General features: G+C 43.0%; 1 protein-coding gene across 9 annotated transcripts in view; it reads right to left on the reverse strand.

Moving 5' to 3' along the window:
- Nucleotides 1–20,180, reverse strand: part of LOC103238406 (cyclic AMP-dependent transcription factor ATF-7) — a 119,255-nt gene that overhangs the window by 39,795 nt on the left and 59,280 nt on the right. For 7 of the 9 annotated variants that reach the window (XR_005239975.2, XM_008003468.3, XM_008003467.3 and 4 more), the window contains exon 3: nucleotides 2,130–2,226. Coding sequence is in view for 8 of the 9 variants with exons in the window: in XM_008003468.3 (XP_008001659.1) it covers nucleotides 2,130–2,226 (97 nt within the window). In the remaining variant the exon portion in view is untranslated. Of the gene's footprint in view, nucleotides 1–2,129; nucleotides 2,227–3,404; nucleotides 3,491–20,180 lie in introns of all 9 variants that reach the window. The other 2 variants (XM_073020791.1, XM_073020790.1) reach the window with 1 other exon arrangement.

Here is a 20,180-nt window from a genome sequence, read left to right on the forward strand (position 1 = left end):
CTGTAATCCCAGCACTTTGGGAGGCCGAGACGGGCGGATCACGAGGTCAGAAGATCAAGACCATCCTGGCTAACACGGTGAAACCCCGTCTCTACTAAAACTACAAAAAAACTAGCCGGGCGAGGTGGCGGGCGCCTGTAGTCCCAGCTACTCGGGAGGCTGAGGCAGGAGAATGGCATGAACCCGGGAGGCGGAGCTTGCAGTGAGCTGAGATCCGGCCACTGCACTCCAGCCTGGGCGACAGAGCGAGACTCCGTCTCAAAAAAAAAAAAAAAAAAAGACTTAAAAGACAGCCAAGTAAAAATGTTCACATAAGGGGTTGGGATACATATGACACACCAGGTCTTAAGTGGAGATGTGAGAATTACCAGCATAGATATATGATAGCTGAAGTCATGTGCAACAAGATGAGCATTCCAGAACTGAAAGCAAATAGTAACAGGAGAACACGTTTTCTCCTTGAGAGCATCCTGGAGCGACTTCTCTTACCACCCCTGGAGACTTGGTGTAGACCCTTCCACCCATTTGGAATAACCTCTCCAACTTTATAACCTTGCCCCAAATTTACCTCTCAAATAAACTTCTTCTGATTAATTCTACTTAACATTAGCTCATTTAGTATTCATATTGTTTGTAGTATTCACTTATACTTGTCTGTAAATACAATTTTTTTAATGAATATATGCCCTGAATTAATTATGTCTTACCTATATGTATACCCTATCCACTATTCCCTAAGATCTCCCCCAGGTTTCCCTTTTGTTTTTAGAGACAGGGTCTTGCTTTGTGGTCTAGGCCAGAGTGCAGTAGCATGGTCATAGCACACTATAACCTCAAACTCCTGGGCTCAAGCAATCTTCCCACCTCAGCCTCCCAAGTAGATAGGACTATAGCCAAGTATCATCACATTTAGCTAATTTTTAAACATGTTTTGTAGAGACAAGGTCTCTCTATGTTGCTCAGGCTGGTCTCGAACTCCCAGTCTCAGGCAATCCTCCTGCCTTGGCCTCCCAAAGCATTGGGATTACAGGCATGAGCCACCACACCTGACCTTCCCCCAGGTTTTCTTAAGGATCATTGATGACAGTGTTCCCATTTATGTCCTTTTCCTAAGGATTACAAATCTACAAGCTCCTAGCAAATGTGCCTGGTGTATATAGTAGACATGAAATAAATATCTGCTGAATTAAGGAGGAATAGGAGGCCTGTAAAGGCAAGTGGCAAGTCCCTTTCATCATGTATAGAAGTATGATGAGGAAGTTCTGTCTCTCCTTCTCCATGTCTATGGTAGCATTTTGGCCAGTAATACTTAGAGAAACTCTGCTTATCTGAGTTATTAACTAATGTAATAACCACCAACTAAATACCCTAGGAATTAAATACTGAGTTAAGCTTGCTTAGATTGAGGTAAATCAGAACCTCTCATAGATCAAAAGAAAAAGCTCACTTTGGTTTGTATGTCTGTCTGGCTGAAAATGGTACAGCAGAATTGCTGCCTGGTTTGAGAGCAGTTGCTAAGAGGGCTCCCTTGAGAATGGCATATACAAGCAAGACAGTATCTAAAACAACTGCTGAGAGGTTCCAGGTCACCCAAATTGGCTTAGAAAAGTCCCACTGACTAAATGTCTTGTTTGAGCTTTGGAAATGTGCCCTCAGTGGTGTCTGGGTTCACAAGGGAAGTTGAATTTATGAACTGACAATCTGCCTGCTGGAGGAAAGCTGACACCCAGTGGAAGAGAAGCAACCAGGCTAGGTTGGCTTTTTTTTGCGTTCTTTTGTTCACCCCTTTGCTATGGGTAGCGAAAATGTCAAAGGCATCTTTTGTCTGTAAATCTTTCAAAGTCTTAATAAACAGAAAGTAAGACGGTAATAGACTGAAAAAAACTGAGAGGAAACCTCAACACACCTACCCTCAAAAACCACAGAACACAATCTTGTTATTAAAAACAGAGTGGAGAGTACAATAGAAACTTGGGAGCTTTTAGTGTTCCTTTTTCCTGATTAAATGCAGATCACATAAGGGCTCTTAATGGGAGAAAGGGAGTACAGCTCCCAGTACATCTGGTCTCTGGTATTAATCTTAACTGCCTGGTGATATCAAGGCACGTGGCTTTTGGGGCAGCAAATACCTGCAATGATGACTGAGTCAGTTCGGGCTGGGCCAAATTTCAATGTCATCTCATGCTTGTGTTTATGAACTGCCAGGTGGTCCTCGTTTGTAAATCTCTGAAACGAAACAGAAATGGAGATGTGAAAAAACAAAAACCTGATTCAGTGCCCTTTTAAAATGTCCTACCAAACATCTTGCAATGAGATTGGTCCCTGGAAAGAAGAACTGAAGAGGGAGAAAACACTGGAAGAGGAGAAAAGATGGAGAAAAAAGGGTGCTGGAGGGCAGGGAGAAGAGGAGAGGGGGAAGACCACACCACCAACTGCTCTGTAATATCAGGTCCAAACAACAGAAATGGACAGATTGTTGGTGAAGTGGGGTCCAAATAGGAGGCTCCAAATGAAAAAAACATTAAGGCAAACTCGTATTGAACAAAGGGAAACAATTTTTAATAATAATAATAAAGAGAAAAGGCAAGGGCTGGGCACTAGTTGGCCATCACAAAAACAGGAAATTGAGAATGAAGCCCTCCATGGTAGGGCTGAATTGGACTCTTTTATGAGGGGGCTAACAGGGAGATAAATTATGCAGGATTAGGAGAACCATTTAACTTCTTGGCCCCTACAGTGCTGCAGCAGGCGCCTGCATGGCTATTTGGCTCAGAGTTTTAATGAGCCAGGATGGAGCTGTAGAGGACCAAGGCCCAATGGCCAGTAACGGCACATACCAGCCCCATCGGCCAAATGCTGTCTCCCCTCATCGGGCAGCCCGCCTGGGCTCCATCAGCCATAAAAAGGCCAGTACAATGCTGATGACTATATAATGGTAGAATAAAAATGCCAGCAAAAAATATTTTTTTAGGGGTAGGGAGGAGCCTGTAGGTAGGATGAGGGAAGAGAAAGGGAGATGGTATAGAGATTTTATTTGTTTGGGATTTGGGTGAAAGGACAATGAAGAAAAGTGGGCTAAGTCTATCTAGTTTATGACTAAGTAAAATAGGATTACTGGACAATAATTTATGCTCCAACCCCTTCTTAAAAGGGGGAGAGTGAAGGGAACAGATGAACAGCCGTAATTCAAAAAAATAATATTCTCAAAAGTCCCTTTGAGGCTCCTGGCCATATTCCTTCATTAAAACATGCCTGCAACACAGTTACAGCCTGGATGCTGCAGTTTTCCATAGCTCCTTCAGAGTGAGGCTCTGAAACATGGTTCTATTTGCCTTTTTGCTTCTAAAAATGGTGACTGGTTAGTCCTCTCTTTTTACTTTCTTCATCACGTGTATACTTCTCACCAAATACTATACGTTTAGCCTTCTTTTCCACAGCTCTTCTTGACTGCAAACAAAATACACAGGAGTTGGCCCCATCCAGCTTCTACCTGTCAGGAAAGCAACACCAAACTGTTTCTACTACTTTATTTACCTGAATTTACAACTAAAGCCAATTTAAGATCCAAAATCCTAGGCTGGGCGCGATGGCTCATGCCTTTAATTGCAGCACTTTGGGAGGCTGAGGTGGACAGACTGCTTGAGCCCAGGAGTTCAACACCAGACTGGGTAATCTGGCAAAACCCCATTTCTATACAAACATTTTTTATTTTTATTTATTTATTTATTTTTGAGATGGAGTCTTGCTCTGTTGCCCAGGCTGGAGTACAGTGGCGCAATCTCAGCTCACTGCAGGCTCTCCCTCCTGGGTTCACTCCATTCTCCTGCCTCAGCCTCCTGAGTAGCTGGGACTACAGGTGCCCGCCACCACGCCGGGCTAATTTTTTTGTATTTTCACTAGAGACGGGGTTTCACCGTGTTAGCCAAGATGGTCTCAATCTCCTGACCTCGTGATCCACCCGCCTCGGCCTCCCAAAGTGCTGGGATTACAGGCATGAGCCACTGTGCCTGGCCAATTTTTGTATTTTCAGTAGAGACGGGGTTTCACCATATTGGTCAGGCTGGTCTTGAACTCCTGACCTCAGGTGATACACTCATCTCGGGCTTCCAAAGTGCTGGGATTACAGGCATGAGCCACCATGCCCGCCACAGAAAATTTTTAAATTAGCTGGGTGTGGTGATGCTCACCTGTAGTTCCAGCTACTCAAGAGGCTGAGGTGGGGGAAATTACTTGAGCCCAGGAGGTCGAGGCTGTAGCGAGCTGTGGTTACATCACCGTACTCCAGTGAGATCCTTTCTCAAAAAAGGAGTGGTGGCTCACTCCTGTAATCTCAGCACTTTGGGAGGTCTAGGCGGGTGGATCACTTGAGGTAAGGAGTTTGAGACCAGCATGACCAACATGGCGAAACCCCATCTCTACAAAAAACACAAAAATTAGCTGGGCATGGTGGTGGGTGCCTGTAATCCCAGCTACTTGGGAGACTGAGGCATGAGAATTGCTTGAACCCGGGCGGTGGAATTTGCAGGGAGCCAAGATCCCACCACTGAGCTCCAGCCTGGGCGACAGAGCAAGACCCTGTTTTAAAAAAAAAAAAAAAAAAAAAAAAAAAAAAAAAGACAGCCTTAGTGGGTTTCTGATTGACCTAGGACAAAACTGAATAAAATGTGGTAAAATTTAGCCAAAAACTTTAGTTTTCTCTATTGTTGGTAAACTCCAGGCACCATCTTTTTCAGTTACAGATGTTTCTGTAAGAAAAAAGTGGCCAGGTGCAGTGGCTCATGCTTGTAATCCCAGCACTTTGGGAGGCTGAGGCAGGTGGATCACCTGAGGTCAGGAGTTCGAGACCAGACTGGCCAACATGGTAAAACCCCATCTCTACTAAAAATATAGAATTAGCCAGGCATGGTGTCATGTGCCTATACTCCTACCTACGTGGGGCACTGGGGCTGAGGCAGGAGAATTGCTTGAAACAGGGAGGAGGAGGTTGCAGTGAGCCGAGACTGCGCCACTGCACTCCAGCCTGGGCAACAACAGTGAAACTCCATTTCAAAAAAAAAAAAGAGTGAGAGTTTGGGGGAAGGAGAGAATAGTGTATGTATATATACATGTACATACATATATATACACACACACATATACATACATATATATATGTATGTGTGTGTGTGTGTGTGTATATATATAGTGTGTGTGTGTGTGAGGTGGAGTCTTGCTCAGTTGCCCAGGCTGGAGTGCAGTGGTGCAATGGTGCGATCTCAGCTCACAGCAACCTCCGTCTCCCGAGTTCAAGTGATTCTCCTGCTTCAGCATCCCAAGTAGCTGGGATTACAGGCATGCGCCACCATGCCTGGCTAATTTTGTATTTTTGATAGAGAAGGGGTTTCTACATATTGGTCAGGCTGGTCTCGAACTCCCGACCTCAGGTGATCCGCCTGCCTTAGCCTCCCAAAGTGCAGGGATTATAGGTGTGAGCCATAGCGCACTTTTTTTTTTTTTTTTTTTTTTTTTTTTGAGACAAGAGTTTCGCTCTTGTTGCCCAGGCTGGAGTCCAATGTCACAATCTCGGCTCGCTGCAACCTCCACCTCCCAGGTTTAAGTGATTCTGTCTCAGCCTCCTGTATAGTTAGATTACAGGTGCCTGCTACCACACTTGGCTAATTTTTGTATTTTTAGTAGAGACGGGGTTTCACCATGTTGGCCAGGCTGGTCCTGAACTCCCGACCTCAGGTGATCCGCCCACCTTGGCCTCCCAAAATGCTGGAATTACAGGTGTGAGCCACTGTACCCAGTCAAAAAATATAATTTTAAGGAGATATGACAAGTAGTAGATTATGCAGGGCTGTAAGTTTTCAAAATGTACTTATGTTGGCCGGCACAGTGGCCCAGCCTTTTTCTCATATATTTTTGAAAACCATATTATAATATCATTAGCTTCCTTTGTAATCCTATGTATTTCATGAATTTAAAAATATTACTCTAGGCTGGGCATGGTGGCGCATGCCTGTAACCCTAGCATATTGGGAGGCCAAGGCAGGTGGATCGCTTGAGTGCAGGAGTTCGAGACCAGCCAGGGCAACATGGTGAAACCTATTTCTAACACAATTCTTATCTTAAATGCCTAGAGGGAGAATAAAAGTTTACTGACGCTTTCTGTCAAAGTGATCGCCAGGCCAGGTGCAGAATGGCTTGAACCCAGGAGGTGGAGGTTGCAGTGAACCAAGATCATGCCATTGCACTCCAGTCTGGGCAACACAAGCAAGACTGTGTCTCAAAAAAACAAAAAAACCCCAAAGTGATTGCTAATCTGGCTATGTTTACATAGTCCTTATATTTTCTCTCATTTATTAAGAGTTAACACTTCAGAAATTCACTAGAATACTGAGTCCCAGTTCTCCTGTCCTTGGCCACAGCTGGGGTGAGTGGGCCTAAGCCAGGGGGCTGTGGGTGCTTGGTGCACCCCTACTTATGGCAAGGGAAGGGTGGGATGGACCCCCATAAGAAAAAAAGAAATTCTCTAGATTAGTCATACACTTCATGCTTAGGAAATCATCCTTCTGAAAGCAATTTCTCAATTAAAATAGCTAAAATTATTATCATAGTATTTTTTTAGTAAGATGGGATCTCATTTTGTTGCCCAGGCTATTCCTGAACTCCTGGGCTCAAATGAGTCTCCTGCCTCAGCTTCCTGAGTAGCTGGAACTATAAGCGCACACTATTGTGCCTGGCTAAAAATAGCTAAAGTGTTATTAAGTGATAAAAATCTTGACCTAAGTAAAAATATATTCTTTTGAATTAAAATGGGTGAAGGGACTCCCCAAAATATTTCCTTTTTAAATTACTCCCCATTAAAAAATCTAGTTCCCTCATTTGTTTGTTTTCTTGTTTGTTTGAGACAGGGTCTTGCTCTGTTGCCCAGGCTGGAGTGCAGGGGCACAATCTTGGCTCACTTCAACCTCCACCCTCTAGACTTAAGCAATCCTCCCACCCCAGCCTACCGAGTAGCTGGGACTACAGGCATGCACCACCATGTTCGGGCAATGTTTGTATTTTTTGTAGAGACAGGGTTTCACCATGTTGCCCAGGCTGGTCTTGAACTCCTGAGCCCAAGTGATCTGCCAGCCTTGGCTTCTAAAAGTGTGGGGATTTACAGGTGTGAGCCACCGTGCCCAGCCCCTCATTTGTTAATACCCTTAAAGGATCTTTCTTTGTTATTTGGCATTACCTATGTCTAAGGTTTTGGCAAATAGCCACTCACTCAGGGAACACACTCGCCCTCACTGTAGGGTAAATATAATAACCATCTCCAAGGCAGCAGAAGGCTTAATACAAAATCAGGACAGTTTCTCTCCTTTATGCCAAGACTAATTTGCACCCCCATCTGGAGACTAAGATCATCTAGATCTGCACTATCCGATATGGTAGCGACTAGCCACACATAGCTATTGAGTACTTGCAATGTGGCTAGTCTGAACTGAAATGTACTGAAAATCAAAACACACACTGGATTTCAAAGGCTTAGTAAAATATCTTGTTAATAATTTTTATGTTGATTACGTGTCAAAATGATACTATTTTGGATATACCAAGTTAAATAAAATATATTATAACAATTAGTTTCACTTGTTTACTTACACTTTTTAATGTAGCTACTAGAAAATTAAAACTTACATATGTGCCTCACATTTGCGGTTTGCATTATATTTCTTTTGGACAGCTCTAATCTAGATAATATGCTCCAAGATCCCACGGGAATTTTAATCAAGTACCAATCTTAAATCTTCCTCCTAAATCCATTTTCTTTAAATGCAGTTTATAGTATGTGGCAGTGGTTCTCAACCAGAGGCAACTCTGTCCCCCATGGGACATCTGACAATGTTTGGAGATATTTTTGTTTGTCACAACTGGGAGGATGCTACTGGCCTCTAGAAGGTAGAGGCCTGAGATGCTCATAAATATTGTATGGTGCACAGGACAGCCTCCCAAAACAAAGAATTGCATAACTCAAAATATTAGTTGTGTTTGTTGAGAAACCTGCTACAGAGTAACAGGGGAAGACAAAAAGAAATAAGAAAAAAAGCTGCTTTTTAGTTTCCTTTTCCAAACTGCCAACACATGTTTTTAGACCTGAAACTTGGAAGAAAAAAAGCACAGGCAAAAAACTTCCAGCCTCGTTTTATAAAATGGCTGATAGACTCCAGATCTGCAAATACTTAGGACAGGGAAATTAGGAAGATGGAGACAGAAGGCACTGTATTTGGGAGAACAGACTGAACGGAATTCTCATGCACTGCCTTGTTAGTAACAAAGAGATAATATAAAAGAAGCTAATCAAAACAATTTTAGGTACTTTTGATTTTTACTCCCTTATGAAGAAAAAAAGCGAGAAAGAAGATTCTTTTCATTTAAGAAATACTAAGAAGCATAAAATAGAATGTCAGGACTATGAGGAAGTCAATCTGAAAACTGATACTACCTCCAGAATGGACAGGGAAAGTAGTTTCCTATTAACAGTTAACTTTCCATGGGACATCTTTGGTAAAAACTCTTTCCATTTTTAGTAAGTTTTACTCTCACCTATCCTTCTGTAATAGGAGAATCTAGAATCCTTCCTCCTCACAAACTTATTAAATGAATAGAGCTAAGTAAAGAGTTAGGATGGGCTGGGTGCAGTGGCTCACACCTGTTATCCCAACACTCTGGGAGGCTGAGGCGGGAGGATGGCTTGAGCCCAAGAGTTCAAGACCAGCCTGGGCAACATCGTCAGACCTTGTCTCTATTTAAAAAAAAAAAAAAAAGGAATGGCCTGAAGAACACAGATGGTGGAAACTGTAAATAAGGAATAAATCTCAATGAATAAAGTCTTAAGATTTTTTTACTTTTTTCTTTTTCTTTCTTTTCTCTTTTTTTAGAGATGGGAGTCCCATTACGTTGCCCAGGCTGATCTTGAATTCCTGGGCTCAAAAGCAGTCCTCCTGCCTCAGCCTCCCAAAGTGCTGGGATTATAGGCATGAGCCACCATGCCTGGCCCTTTTAACACTGAGGTATAAAATACAGAAAATGGGCTGGGTGCAGGGGCTTACACCCTTAATCCCAGCACTTAGGAAGGCAGAGGTGGGCAGATCACTCGAGGTCAGGAGATCGAGACGAGCCTGGCCAACACAGTGAAACCCTGTCTCTACGAGAAATACAAAAATTAGCTCGGTGTGGAGGCACGTGCCTGTAGTCCCAGCTACTTGGGAGGCTGAGGCATGAGAATCGCTCAAACCTGGGAGGCAGAGGTTGCAGTGAGCCAAGATCATGCCACTGTGCTCCAGACTGGGCGACAGAGTGAGACTCCGTCTCAAAAAAAAAAAAAGAAAAAAAAAGAAAATGTAAAAATCCTTAGTGGACATCTCAATGAATGTTTAATTTTTATATTTGCATATACCTGTGTAATCACTACCCAGTTCAACACATGAAACATTTCAGACATCACAGAAGCCTCCCATGTACCCGTTTTCTTAAGCTTTTAAATGAAATAATTATATAAAACAGTACAGTACCTTGGACACACAGCACATATTCAACTAGTTCCCTCCTCTTTACTTTTTAAAAATTTTATTTATATATCTATTTATTGAGATGGAGTTTCACCCTTGCTGCCCAGGCTGGAGTGCAATGGTGTGATCTTGGCTCACGGCAACCTCCGCCTCCCAGGTTCAAGTGATTCTTCTGCCTCAGCCTCCCGAGTAGCTGGAATTACAGGCACCTGCCACCATGCCCAGCTAATTTTTTGTATTTTTAGTAGAGATGGGGTTTCACCATGTTGGCCAGACTGGTCTTGAACTCCTGACCTCGTGATCCACCTGCCTCGGTCTCCCAAAGTGCTGGGATTACAGGCATGAGCCACCACACCCAGCCTCCTCTTTACTTTTTTAAATTTCAAGAGAGACGGGTATTATAGTAAAAAAGTAACTTTTTTTTTTTGCCAGGATAATTCTAAACAAGTAAATGCCTAGACATACTGCAGTTCTTTTCCTAATCTCATTTAACCTATTCTCTAGACGCATTTTGAAAAAGCAGCACTGAACAGACCTGAAAAGAAGGCTCAGGGCAAATGAGACATAAGGCCAAAGTAAAATTAAATTTTTGCCTTTTGACTCTGAGCCAGGCAAAGCATAAAGGGATTAGGAATGTAACAGTTTCAAGCTAAATCCTTGGTAAAGCATTGTGACCAGTGAAATTTCTCTGAAACATGCACTCAAATCCCAGCCAGATACATTCCTGAAATGTTGCTTTTGGCCACCACAGCACCCGTTTTCATGAGGATTTGCCTCACATTTAAAAACGCTCTTAATATCCTGACCTATGATGAATTCATGTCCCTTTCCTTGTTTTAGAAGAGTAGACTGGGTGAAAGAGACAATCAGAACTCTTTAGTTATTAGGAAATGAGCCCAGAGTGCCTAAACTATCAAGAAATAATACAAGGAACCGAGTTTACATTTGTGATAGTCTGAAAAGTAATTTATGCTGAAACTTAACTACCCCTTTTCTCCAAAGTTTCTGGGTTTGGCAGTGCTTCTTTTAGTTCAGTATCTATACTGGGGCTTTTTTTTTTTTTTTTTTTTGAGACGGAGTCTGGCTCTGTCGCCCAGGCTGGAGTGCAGTGGCCTGATCTCGGCTCACTGCAAGCTCCACTTCCCGGGTTCATGCCATTCTCCTGCCTCAGCCTCCCAAGTAGCTGGGACTACAGGTGCCCGCCACCACGCCCGGCTAATTGTTTATATTTTTAGTAGAGATGGGGTTTCACCGAGTTAGCCAGGATGGTCTTGATCTCCTGACCTTGTCATTTGCCCGCCTCGGCCTCCCAAAGTGCTGGGATTACAGGTGTGAGCCACTGCGCCCGACCTTTTTTTTTTTTTTTTTTTTTGAGACGGAGTCTGGCTCTGTCGCCCAGGCTGGAGTGCAGTGGCCGGATCTCGGCTCACTGCAAGCTCCGCCTCCCGGGTTCACGCCATTCTCCTGCCTCAGCCTCCCGAGTAGCTGGGACTACAGGCGCCCGCCACCTCGCCCGGCTAGTTTTTTTGTATTTTTTTAGTAGAGATGGGGTTTCACCGTGTTAGCCAGGATGGTCTCGATCTCCTGACCTTGTGATCCGCCCGTCTCGGCCTCCCAAAGTGCTGGGATTACAGGCTTGAGCCACCGCGCCCGGCCCTTTTTTTTTTTTTTTTTAAAGATAGGGTCTCACTCTGTAGCTCTGTAGCTCAGGCTGGAGTGCAGTGATGTGATCATAGATCACTGTGACTTCAAACTCTTGGGCTCAAGCAATCTTCCCACCTCAGCCTACCAAGTAGCTGGGACTACAGGTTGGCACCACCATGGGCTATTGTTTTGCTTACTTTAGAGATAGGGTGTTGCTATGTTGCCCAGGCTGATTGCAAACTTTGACCTCAAGCAATCATTCCACCTGGCCTTCCAAAGAACTGGGTTTATCTGCGCCCATATACTTGGGCATATTTTGATGAAAGAAAATAGTATGAAAAAGTCATAGAAGACAGCACCACTGCACTCTAGCCTGGTCAACAGAGTGAGACTCTGTCTCTTTAAAAAAAAACAAAAAAACAAAAAAACAAAAAAAAGTCATAGAAAACTTGAGAAAAATTATGAAGAGTAAGTTCTAGAATATAGTGATACTGGTGCCAAGCAGGTGAAGGGAGAAATAACTGATCTTTTTTTTTGAACACTGTTTAATTAGTCACTTCAATTGATCACATATTCTGAAAGAAGAAACTGGAAGATCTGTAAAAGTCCTAACAAGGCTTCTCACCCTCACTGCAGTGCTTCTGTTCCCAATGTCAGACATCATTTAAGTTTGGAAAAGCAGGGAAAGGGAGAAGAAGGAAGAGATTAAATACACACATACTTCAAACTAAACATAACTTTCATTTCTACCTTGGTCAGTCCTAGGCTCCTGCTCTCTACTTCAAGATGTTTAGCCAATGATGGGCAATAAATAAATAGGAAAAAGAAAGATGCTGCCGTTTGCTAAGTGAGTCACACATCCTACTTTGAATGTTTCATGGCTCTTAAATGAATCATTTCAAAGTACAGGATTGTTCAACAAATAAATACAACCACAGCAACAGTAGCTCATATGCTGCACGTGTGAGCACGATAATTTATAGAGGAAAAACAAGAACAGAAAACTTTCCCCCAAAATACTCAAAGATAAAATGTTGTCAGGGGAATGAAGGAGGACAAACTGAACAGAGGGGCGGGGACAACCCACCAAACTGTACCTAAGGTAAATTCATTTGTCTATGGATTGAGGAATTTTCTGTTTTGGGAAGGCTGTTGGAATATCTTAAAGATTCTGACAGTTTAACAAATAAGTCCACTGTATAAAGAAAAGAAATTTTGGAAGCAGAGATATTATTTGATAGTTGGTCTAGCTGCCATGCTGCTACTAGAATGTAAGCTCCTCAAGAACAAGAATCTCTCCATTTGCTTGTTTATGGACAAATCCCAAGCACCTAGAACAGTATCTGTACACAGTAGGTGCTTAATATTTGTTGAATAAATGCCAACTAGCATGTCGCACTGAAGTGTTACAAAGAAACCCCAACCGACAAAACTTTTGCCCATGTGGGCCGGGCGCAGTGCCTCACGCCTGTAATCCCAGCACTTTGAGAGGCCGAGGTGGGTGGATCACCTGAGGTCACGAATTCAAGACTAGCCTGGCCAACATGGTGAAACCCTGTCTCTACTTAAAAAACAAAAAAATAAGCTGGGTGTGGTGGTACACACCTGTAATCCCAGCTACTTGGGATGCTACGGCAGGAGAATTGCTTGAACCCGGGAAGCGGATGCTGCAGTGAGCCGAGATCGTGCCACTGCACTCCAGCCTGGGGGACAAGAGCGAGACTTCATCTCAAAAAAAAATAAAAAAATAAAAAAACTTTCGCCCATGTGTGCAATGGTGGGACAAATCTCATTGTCCATATCCAAAAGGACAATTGGTATCTATCTTAAACACCAACTTTTTCCTATGGAACCAGAGGCTGGGCCCAGACAGGACCAAGAATACCCTAATGCAAGGATGCAAGAAGATCAGAGTAAGAAACAAACAGAATTTCAAAAATTGTAACAACAGGAAAAAGACAAAATGGCAGCAACCCAGATTTAAATCATTAGGAAGGATTTGACTCTGGGGGTGGGGTGGGTTTGAAATCATTCCCAAAGGAGATTTTAAAGGAATGTAAAATACATTACCTTTCTCTCCTCTTGTCCTTGTTTATGATTTTATTTTCTCCTATTCTTCTACTAACACTTTCTACCGGGGTCAGTCTCTTACTGATCTGCAAAGTCTATTTGTTTTCAATTTTGTGCCACCACGCACATTCCCATGTTCCTTGACATGCATTCCTCTCTCCATCGTTTATTGGAATCTTACCATTTTTCTAGACACAGCTGAAATCCAATAGCTTTTTGAAAGTTTCTCTAATGATTCCAATCTTCAGTGATTGATCTTTCTTGAACTTGTATAGTATTCAAATGGAAATTTATTTATAAATTATATATATAGAATTTTAGGCTATACGGTCTCACAGTTTTTTTTTTTTTTTTTTTTTTTTTTGAGGCGGAGTTTCACTCTTGTTGCCCAGGCTGGAGTGCAATGGCACGATCTCGGCTCACCGCAACCTCCGCCTCCCAGGTTCAAGCAATTCTCCTGCCTCAGCCTCCCTAGTAGCTGGGATTATAGGCATGCGCCACCAGGCTCAGCTAATTTTGTATTTTTAGTAGAGACGGGGTTTCTCCATGTTGGTCAGGCTGGTCTCGAACTCCCGATCTCAGGTGATCCACCCGCCTCGGCCTCCCAAAGTGCTGGGATTACAGGCGTGAGCCACTGCGCCCGGCCTGTTTGTATCTTTTTAAAGTAGACAGTATGGGAGGCGCAGTGGCTCACACTTGTAATCCCGGCGCTCTGGGAGGCTGAGGAGGGAGAACTGCTTGACCCCAAGAGTTTGAGACCAGTCTGGGCAACAAGGTGAAACCCCAGCTCTACCAAAATAAATAAATAAATAAAATTAAAAAAAAAAATTAGCCAGGTGTGGTGGTGTGTGCCTGTAGTCTCAACTAGGAAGGCTGGGGTGGGAGGATCACTTGAACTGGAGGCAGATGTTGCAGTGAGCCAAGTTGCACCATCGCACTCCAGCCTGGGCAACAGAACAAGGCTGTCTCAAACAAAGTAGACTGTAAACTACTAGAGGGTTAAAAACATGTCTCACACTTATTTTTTATCCTTCTCACCTGCCCCACCTCTGGGCTTGCCCAGTTTGGTACTCAATAAATTCTTGCTTCATTGATTGGGTCAATTTTTATATAGTGACATGAGAGTAACTGTTGAGAAGCTTTATCACTCTTGTATTCTCAGACCTTAACATGGCACACTTTCAGAAAGATCTGATGGCTTTCCAACTCCATTTGCAAAGTAAATTTCACTTTTCAAATCAGTGAGAATTAGTGTATCCTCTTCCCTACTTTTTTTGGATACCTTTGATTCCCTTTCTTATAGAAAGGTACCTAAGACAATTACAGTATGCTAGAGTTGTATCACTGTTGTATGAAAGGACACTGGTGCCATGGTCTTTGTGGGTTAATTCACTTTCTTAGGGTATCTGATTCCAGCTCTGAATTTTATTACCAATTAAAATGCCCTGTGTGGCCAGATGTGGTGGCTCACACCTGTAATCCAGCACTTTGGGAGGCTGAGGTGGGCAGATCACTTGAGGCTAGGAGTTTGAGACCAGTATGGCCAACATGGCAAAACCCTGTCTCTACTAAAAATATAAAAATTAGCTGGACCTGGTGGTGCATGCCTGATAATCCCAGTTACTTGGGTGGCTGAGGCACAAGAACCACTTGAACCCAGGAGGTGCAGGTTGCAGTGAGCTGAGATCGCACAACTACATTCCAGCCTGGGCGACAGAGCAAGACTCTGTTTCAAAATATAAACTAAACTAAAATAAAATACCCCGTGCAAAAAAATGTGAATTTATAAGCCATTCCCTTTTAAGTTCCTTCTTCACTCCCCAAACCACTAGTGGTAATTGTAACCCCATCTTTCTGAGCATTTTCTTTTAAGGTCCCAATTATTTGAATTTTACAGGCAGAATATGAGCATCTCATAGGTGCCAAACAGTGTCAAGCACTGGATTCCTCCTTTAAAAAACTGTACACTCCAGTATCTGACAAAAGGAAAAGTATATTACAATCCAATCAACAAACTAGTTAGAGGGGAACAGAACAAGAATATTAAACCCATAGTCAACACTGAGTTGTTGGCCGGGCGCGGTGGCTCAAGCCTGTAATCCCAGCACTTTGGGAGGCCGAGACGGGTGGATCACGAGGTCAGGAGATCGAGACCATCCTGGCTAACACGGTGAAACCCCGTCTCTACTAAAAAATACAAAAAACTAGCCGGGCGTGGTGGCGGGCGCCTGTAGTCCCAGCTACTCGGGAGGCTGAGGCAGGAGAATGGCGTAAACCCGGGAGGCGGAGCTTGCTGTGAGCTGAGATCCGGCCACTGCACTCCAGCCTGGGCGACAGAGCGAGACTCCGTCTCAAAAAAAAAAAAAAAAAAAAAAAAACAACAACAACACACTGAGTTGTTGAGTCTTCATTGTTATGATCTGGGTTTAATATCAATGCATTATTATTCTACATCAAATTTGTCCAACCTTTGGCCTGCAGACCACATGCAGCCCAGAATGGCTCTCAACAAGGCCCAACACAAATCTGTAAGCTTTCTTAAAACATTATCAGATTTTTTGGCAATTTTGTTTTTGTTTAGTTCATCAGCTATCGTTAGTATTAGTACATTTTTACGTGTGGCCCAAGACAAGTCTTCTGCCAATGTGGCCCAGGAAAGCCAAAAGATTGTACACCTCTGTTTTACAATATACAGACCAATGGTATAACTATTACTCTAAGTATCCTAAGTTTTAAGTACTCAGCCATACTGCAACACTTGCTTCTATTTTGGTTCCTTGTTCCTTCCTCCTGACAAATGTGAAAATTCATGAGCCCCATGGGTCACGTCTTTTGCCAAGTAAGTTGCAGGTGCCCAATAAATCACAGCAAAAAGGAAACTGAGCTCCAAAGGTCATTTAGGCCAACTCCATCAGGGACTGGGCAATGTAGGAAAGAGGGTGGCAAACAGAATTTCTTATCAGTTTGGGTTAAAAAAGATTAGTTTTGTTTGTTTTCAAATGTTACTTATTATTTGATGGGATTGAGAAATATAACCTCATGATAGGTATAGATACACTTAGCCAAAGTCTTGGTCATCTCAGTGTCTGCTATGAGATTCCTAAACACCACAGTCAAGCAAAAGTATAATTCTTTGCTCGCTCTTCTCTCGTGCTCTTTTTTTTGGGGGGGAGGGGGGACAGAGTCTTACTTCATCACCCAGACTGGAGTATAGTGGCATGATCTTGGCTCACTGCAACTTCTGCCTCCCAGGTTGAAGTGATTCTCGTGTTTCGGCCTCCTGAGCAGCTGGGATTACAGGTGTATGCCACCACACCCGGATAATTTTTATAGTTTTAGTAGAGATGGGGTTTCACCATGTTGGCCAGGCTGGTCTCGAACTCCTGACCTCAAGTGATCCACCTGCCTCAGCTTCCCAAAGTGCTGGGATTACAGGCGTGAGGCCCTGTGTCTGGCCCCCTTCTCTTTTTAATAGTACTCTTATGACTTATTTCAATAAGGCTATTGTATTAGCCTGTTCTCACGCTGCTAATAACGACATACCCAAGACTGGGTAATTTACAGAGGAAAGAGGTTTAATGGACTCGCAGTTCCACATGGCTGGGGAGGTCTCACAATCATGGCAGAAGGCAAAGGAGAAGCAGAGTCACATCTTACATGGCGGTAGGCAAGAAGTGTATGTGCAGGGGAACTCCCCTTTATAAAACCATCAGATCTAGTGAGATTTATTCACTATCACGAGAGCAGCATGGGAAAAACCTGCTCCTCATGATTCATTTACTTCCCACTAGGTCCCTCCCACAACACATGGGGATTATTATAATTCAAGGTGAGATTTAGGTGGGGATACAGCCAAAGTATATTAGTTATAAACTATAAACTATCAGTCCTGAGAAGATTGTTGTCAATTAATGCCTTGTATAACTGGATTGCTTAGGAGAAGGGAGAGTAAGGCAGTGAAAGGGAGGGGGCAATAGGTTTGAGGAAGACATTATTGGTTTCTTAACCCAACACCCGTTTTTCAACCATTTTCTCTTGCTTGCCTCTCACTATAAAGGCTGAAAAGCGAGATATTCCTTTTTCCTATGCAGCTGGTATTAAACCTGTCACACAGTTCAGGCCAATAAGACAATGAAATCCACCGTGGGGTGGGTGGAGGATGGCACTTCTGAGTAAGGCTTTTGTCTCCTTATAAAAGGGAAAGCCAGAACAAGAGAGTTCCTGATGCTACCTGCCCCTTATTTCTTTCCCATCCTCTGATCGTGAAGCAACAGGCATGAGGATTAAAAGGTAAAAGCTAAAAATGGTACAGCAGAGAGAAAGAACCTAGGTCCTTGATAAACTTGCTTAGCTGCTGAAATAGTCCTAATTCTAGACACCTTGTGTTATAAGTGTTGACACAGTTTTGTTTTGTTTGAGTCTTGCTCTGTTGCCCAGGCTGGAGTGCAATGGCATGATCTCGGCTCACTGCAACCTCCACCTCCCTGGTTCAAGCAATTCTCCTGCCTCAACTTCCTGAGTAGCTGAGATTACAGGCACGTGCCACCATGCCCAGCTAATTTTTGTATTTTTAGTAAAGACGGGGTTTCACCATGTTGGTCAGGCTAGTCTCCAACTCCTGACCTCGTGATCCACCCACCTTTGCCTCCCTAAGTGCTGGGATTACAGGCGTGAGCCACTGTGCCCGGCCTGTGTTCACAAAGTTTTAAGCTACTGTTATGTATTTGCATCTGAAACCATTCCTAACCAATATATGATTTTCAATATGTATAGATTCTGCTTCATTTTCTATCTAAGGAACTTAGAAATGGAATATACAAGAAAGTATTTTATTCTACATCTTTATGAATATTTATCAGTTGCATCTTCGTGCAGAATTCTGTTTTCTTTTTCACATAATATACCAAATAAATTCTATCTCATCATCACCTATTGCCCCAAGTTTCCTTAGAAACAATGGCTATACACTGGGCTTCTGTGAAGAACAAGATGGTAAGAGAGTGGCACCTTATAATGCTGCTTTGGAAACTGAGGCAGTTAAAGATCACTCCTCACTAAAGAATGGAGTTTTAGATTGGAGTAACATATTTTCTTTTTTTTTTTTTTTTTTGAGATGGAGTCTCGCTCTGTTGCCCAGGCTGGAGTGCAGTGGCATGACCTTGGCTCACCGCAACCTCCGCCTCCCGGGTTCAAGCAATTCTCTGCCTCAGCCTCCCAAGTGGCTGGGACTACAGGTGCGCGCCACCACACCCAGTGAATTTTTGTATTTTTAGTAGAGACGGGGTTTCACCATGTTGGTCCGGCTGGTCTCAAATTCCTGACTTCAGGTGATCCACCCACCTCTGCCTCCCTAAGTGCTGGGATTACAGGCATGAGCCACGACGCCCTGGCCTGGAATAACATACTTTCTTGTTCCTCACTGCCCCTCTTCCTCAATACCTAATGTTTGGCTTTTTTTTTTTTTTTTTTTTTTTTTTTTGAGACAGAGTTTCACTCTTGTTGCCCAGACTGGAGTGCAATGGCAGGATCTCGGCTCACAGCAACCTCTACCTCCTGGGTTCAAGCGATTCTCCTACCTCAGCCTCCCGAGTAGCTGGGATTACAGGCATGTACCACCATGCCTGGCTAATTTTGTATTTTTATTAGAGATGGGGTTTCTCCATCTTGGCCAGGCCGGTCTTGAACTCCTGATCTCAGGTGATCCCCCTGCCTCAGCCTCCCAAAGTGCTAGGATTACAGGTGTGAGCCACCGCGTCCGGCCTGTTTGGCTTTTTATCAAACTCCAGGGCACTCTCGGGAACTATGCTTAAGAATTAATAAGGACACATCCATTATCTTTCCTTAGATGGCAGCTACTTACTTGGATGGATTAAATGCTCAACACACTTTAAAGGACCAGTGCCTAGCAGGCAGAGAAATCCCAGCAGCAATTCAGCCAGGCCTGGTCCTGTGTCAGTTACTTGGCTAATTGCTTTCTCCACTGCTCTTGCCTAATGGTAGACCTTTTAGTATTCTACTTTCCAGATGTAGCCACTTAGCTGGGGTAACATGAAAGTCCCCAAAGGGATAACTTTAGTTCTTAACAAAGCAAGAAAAGGTTCTTTTTAAAACAAAATAATTATCATACAGCCCTATTAAGTTCTTGTTGACATTATACATTTCTATTTTTCAATCTCATCTCTCTTCCTAAATTCTTATTAGGATGTTATGAGGTACAAAATCCTTGAAAAATATATCAAATACTTTTATCTTCTAATTTGCTACACATTAAGTGTTACAATCCCTGGATCTCACAAATGGGTGGGAAGGACAAAGTTACAGAGTGAAAAGTATGAACCTACTACATTGTGGTTTGGCTTGAGCTGCTGAAAATTTCACCGTGGAAAAACAATACTGTAAATACTTCCTAATAATACAGGAGTTTTAAAATTTTGAATGCTTACAATGCATTCAGAGTAGAGCACATACAAGTCAGTACCGAAACCACAATAACGAAAACTCTGCCCTGATCTTTAAGGCTTTATGCAATTTAGTACTGTAATAGTCAAGCCAAAAGAAAATATATAACTGGAAGGTGAGGAGGGGGAGAGAAAGAAAGCATGGTTCTAAAACTGTCTCTAAACTCGTCTCTAAACTTGGTCCAAGTTTACAAGGAGATTACGCACACACACTCTCTCTTTCTCTCTCTCTCCCTCTCTCACTTTAAAAAAATTGCAAAATACAGTATTAAGCTTTTGTTTTAAACAAGCTATCAAAGTTTAAGGGCCCAGGGACTCAGAAACCACAGAAGAGGTTGCAGCCTGGTAAAGAAATAGGCAACGATAAAGACTCAAATAGTTTGGCAGGTCTTCTATATAAACCATAAACTGGTCGAGTGCTCTAATTCTGCCCTGCCATCTTAATTTAATGCAGCAAAGAATTCTTAGC

Source organism: Chlorocebus sabaeus, chromosome 11 (assembly GCF_047675955.1).
Source record: "Chlorocebus sabaeus isolate Y175 chromosome 11, mChlSab1.0.hap1, whole genome shotgun sequence".
Lineage (NCBI taxonomy): Eukaryota > Metazoa > Chordata > Mammalia > Primates > Cercopithecidae > Chlorocebus > Chlorocebus sabaeus.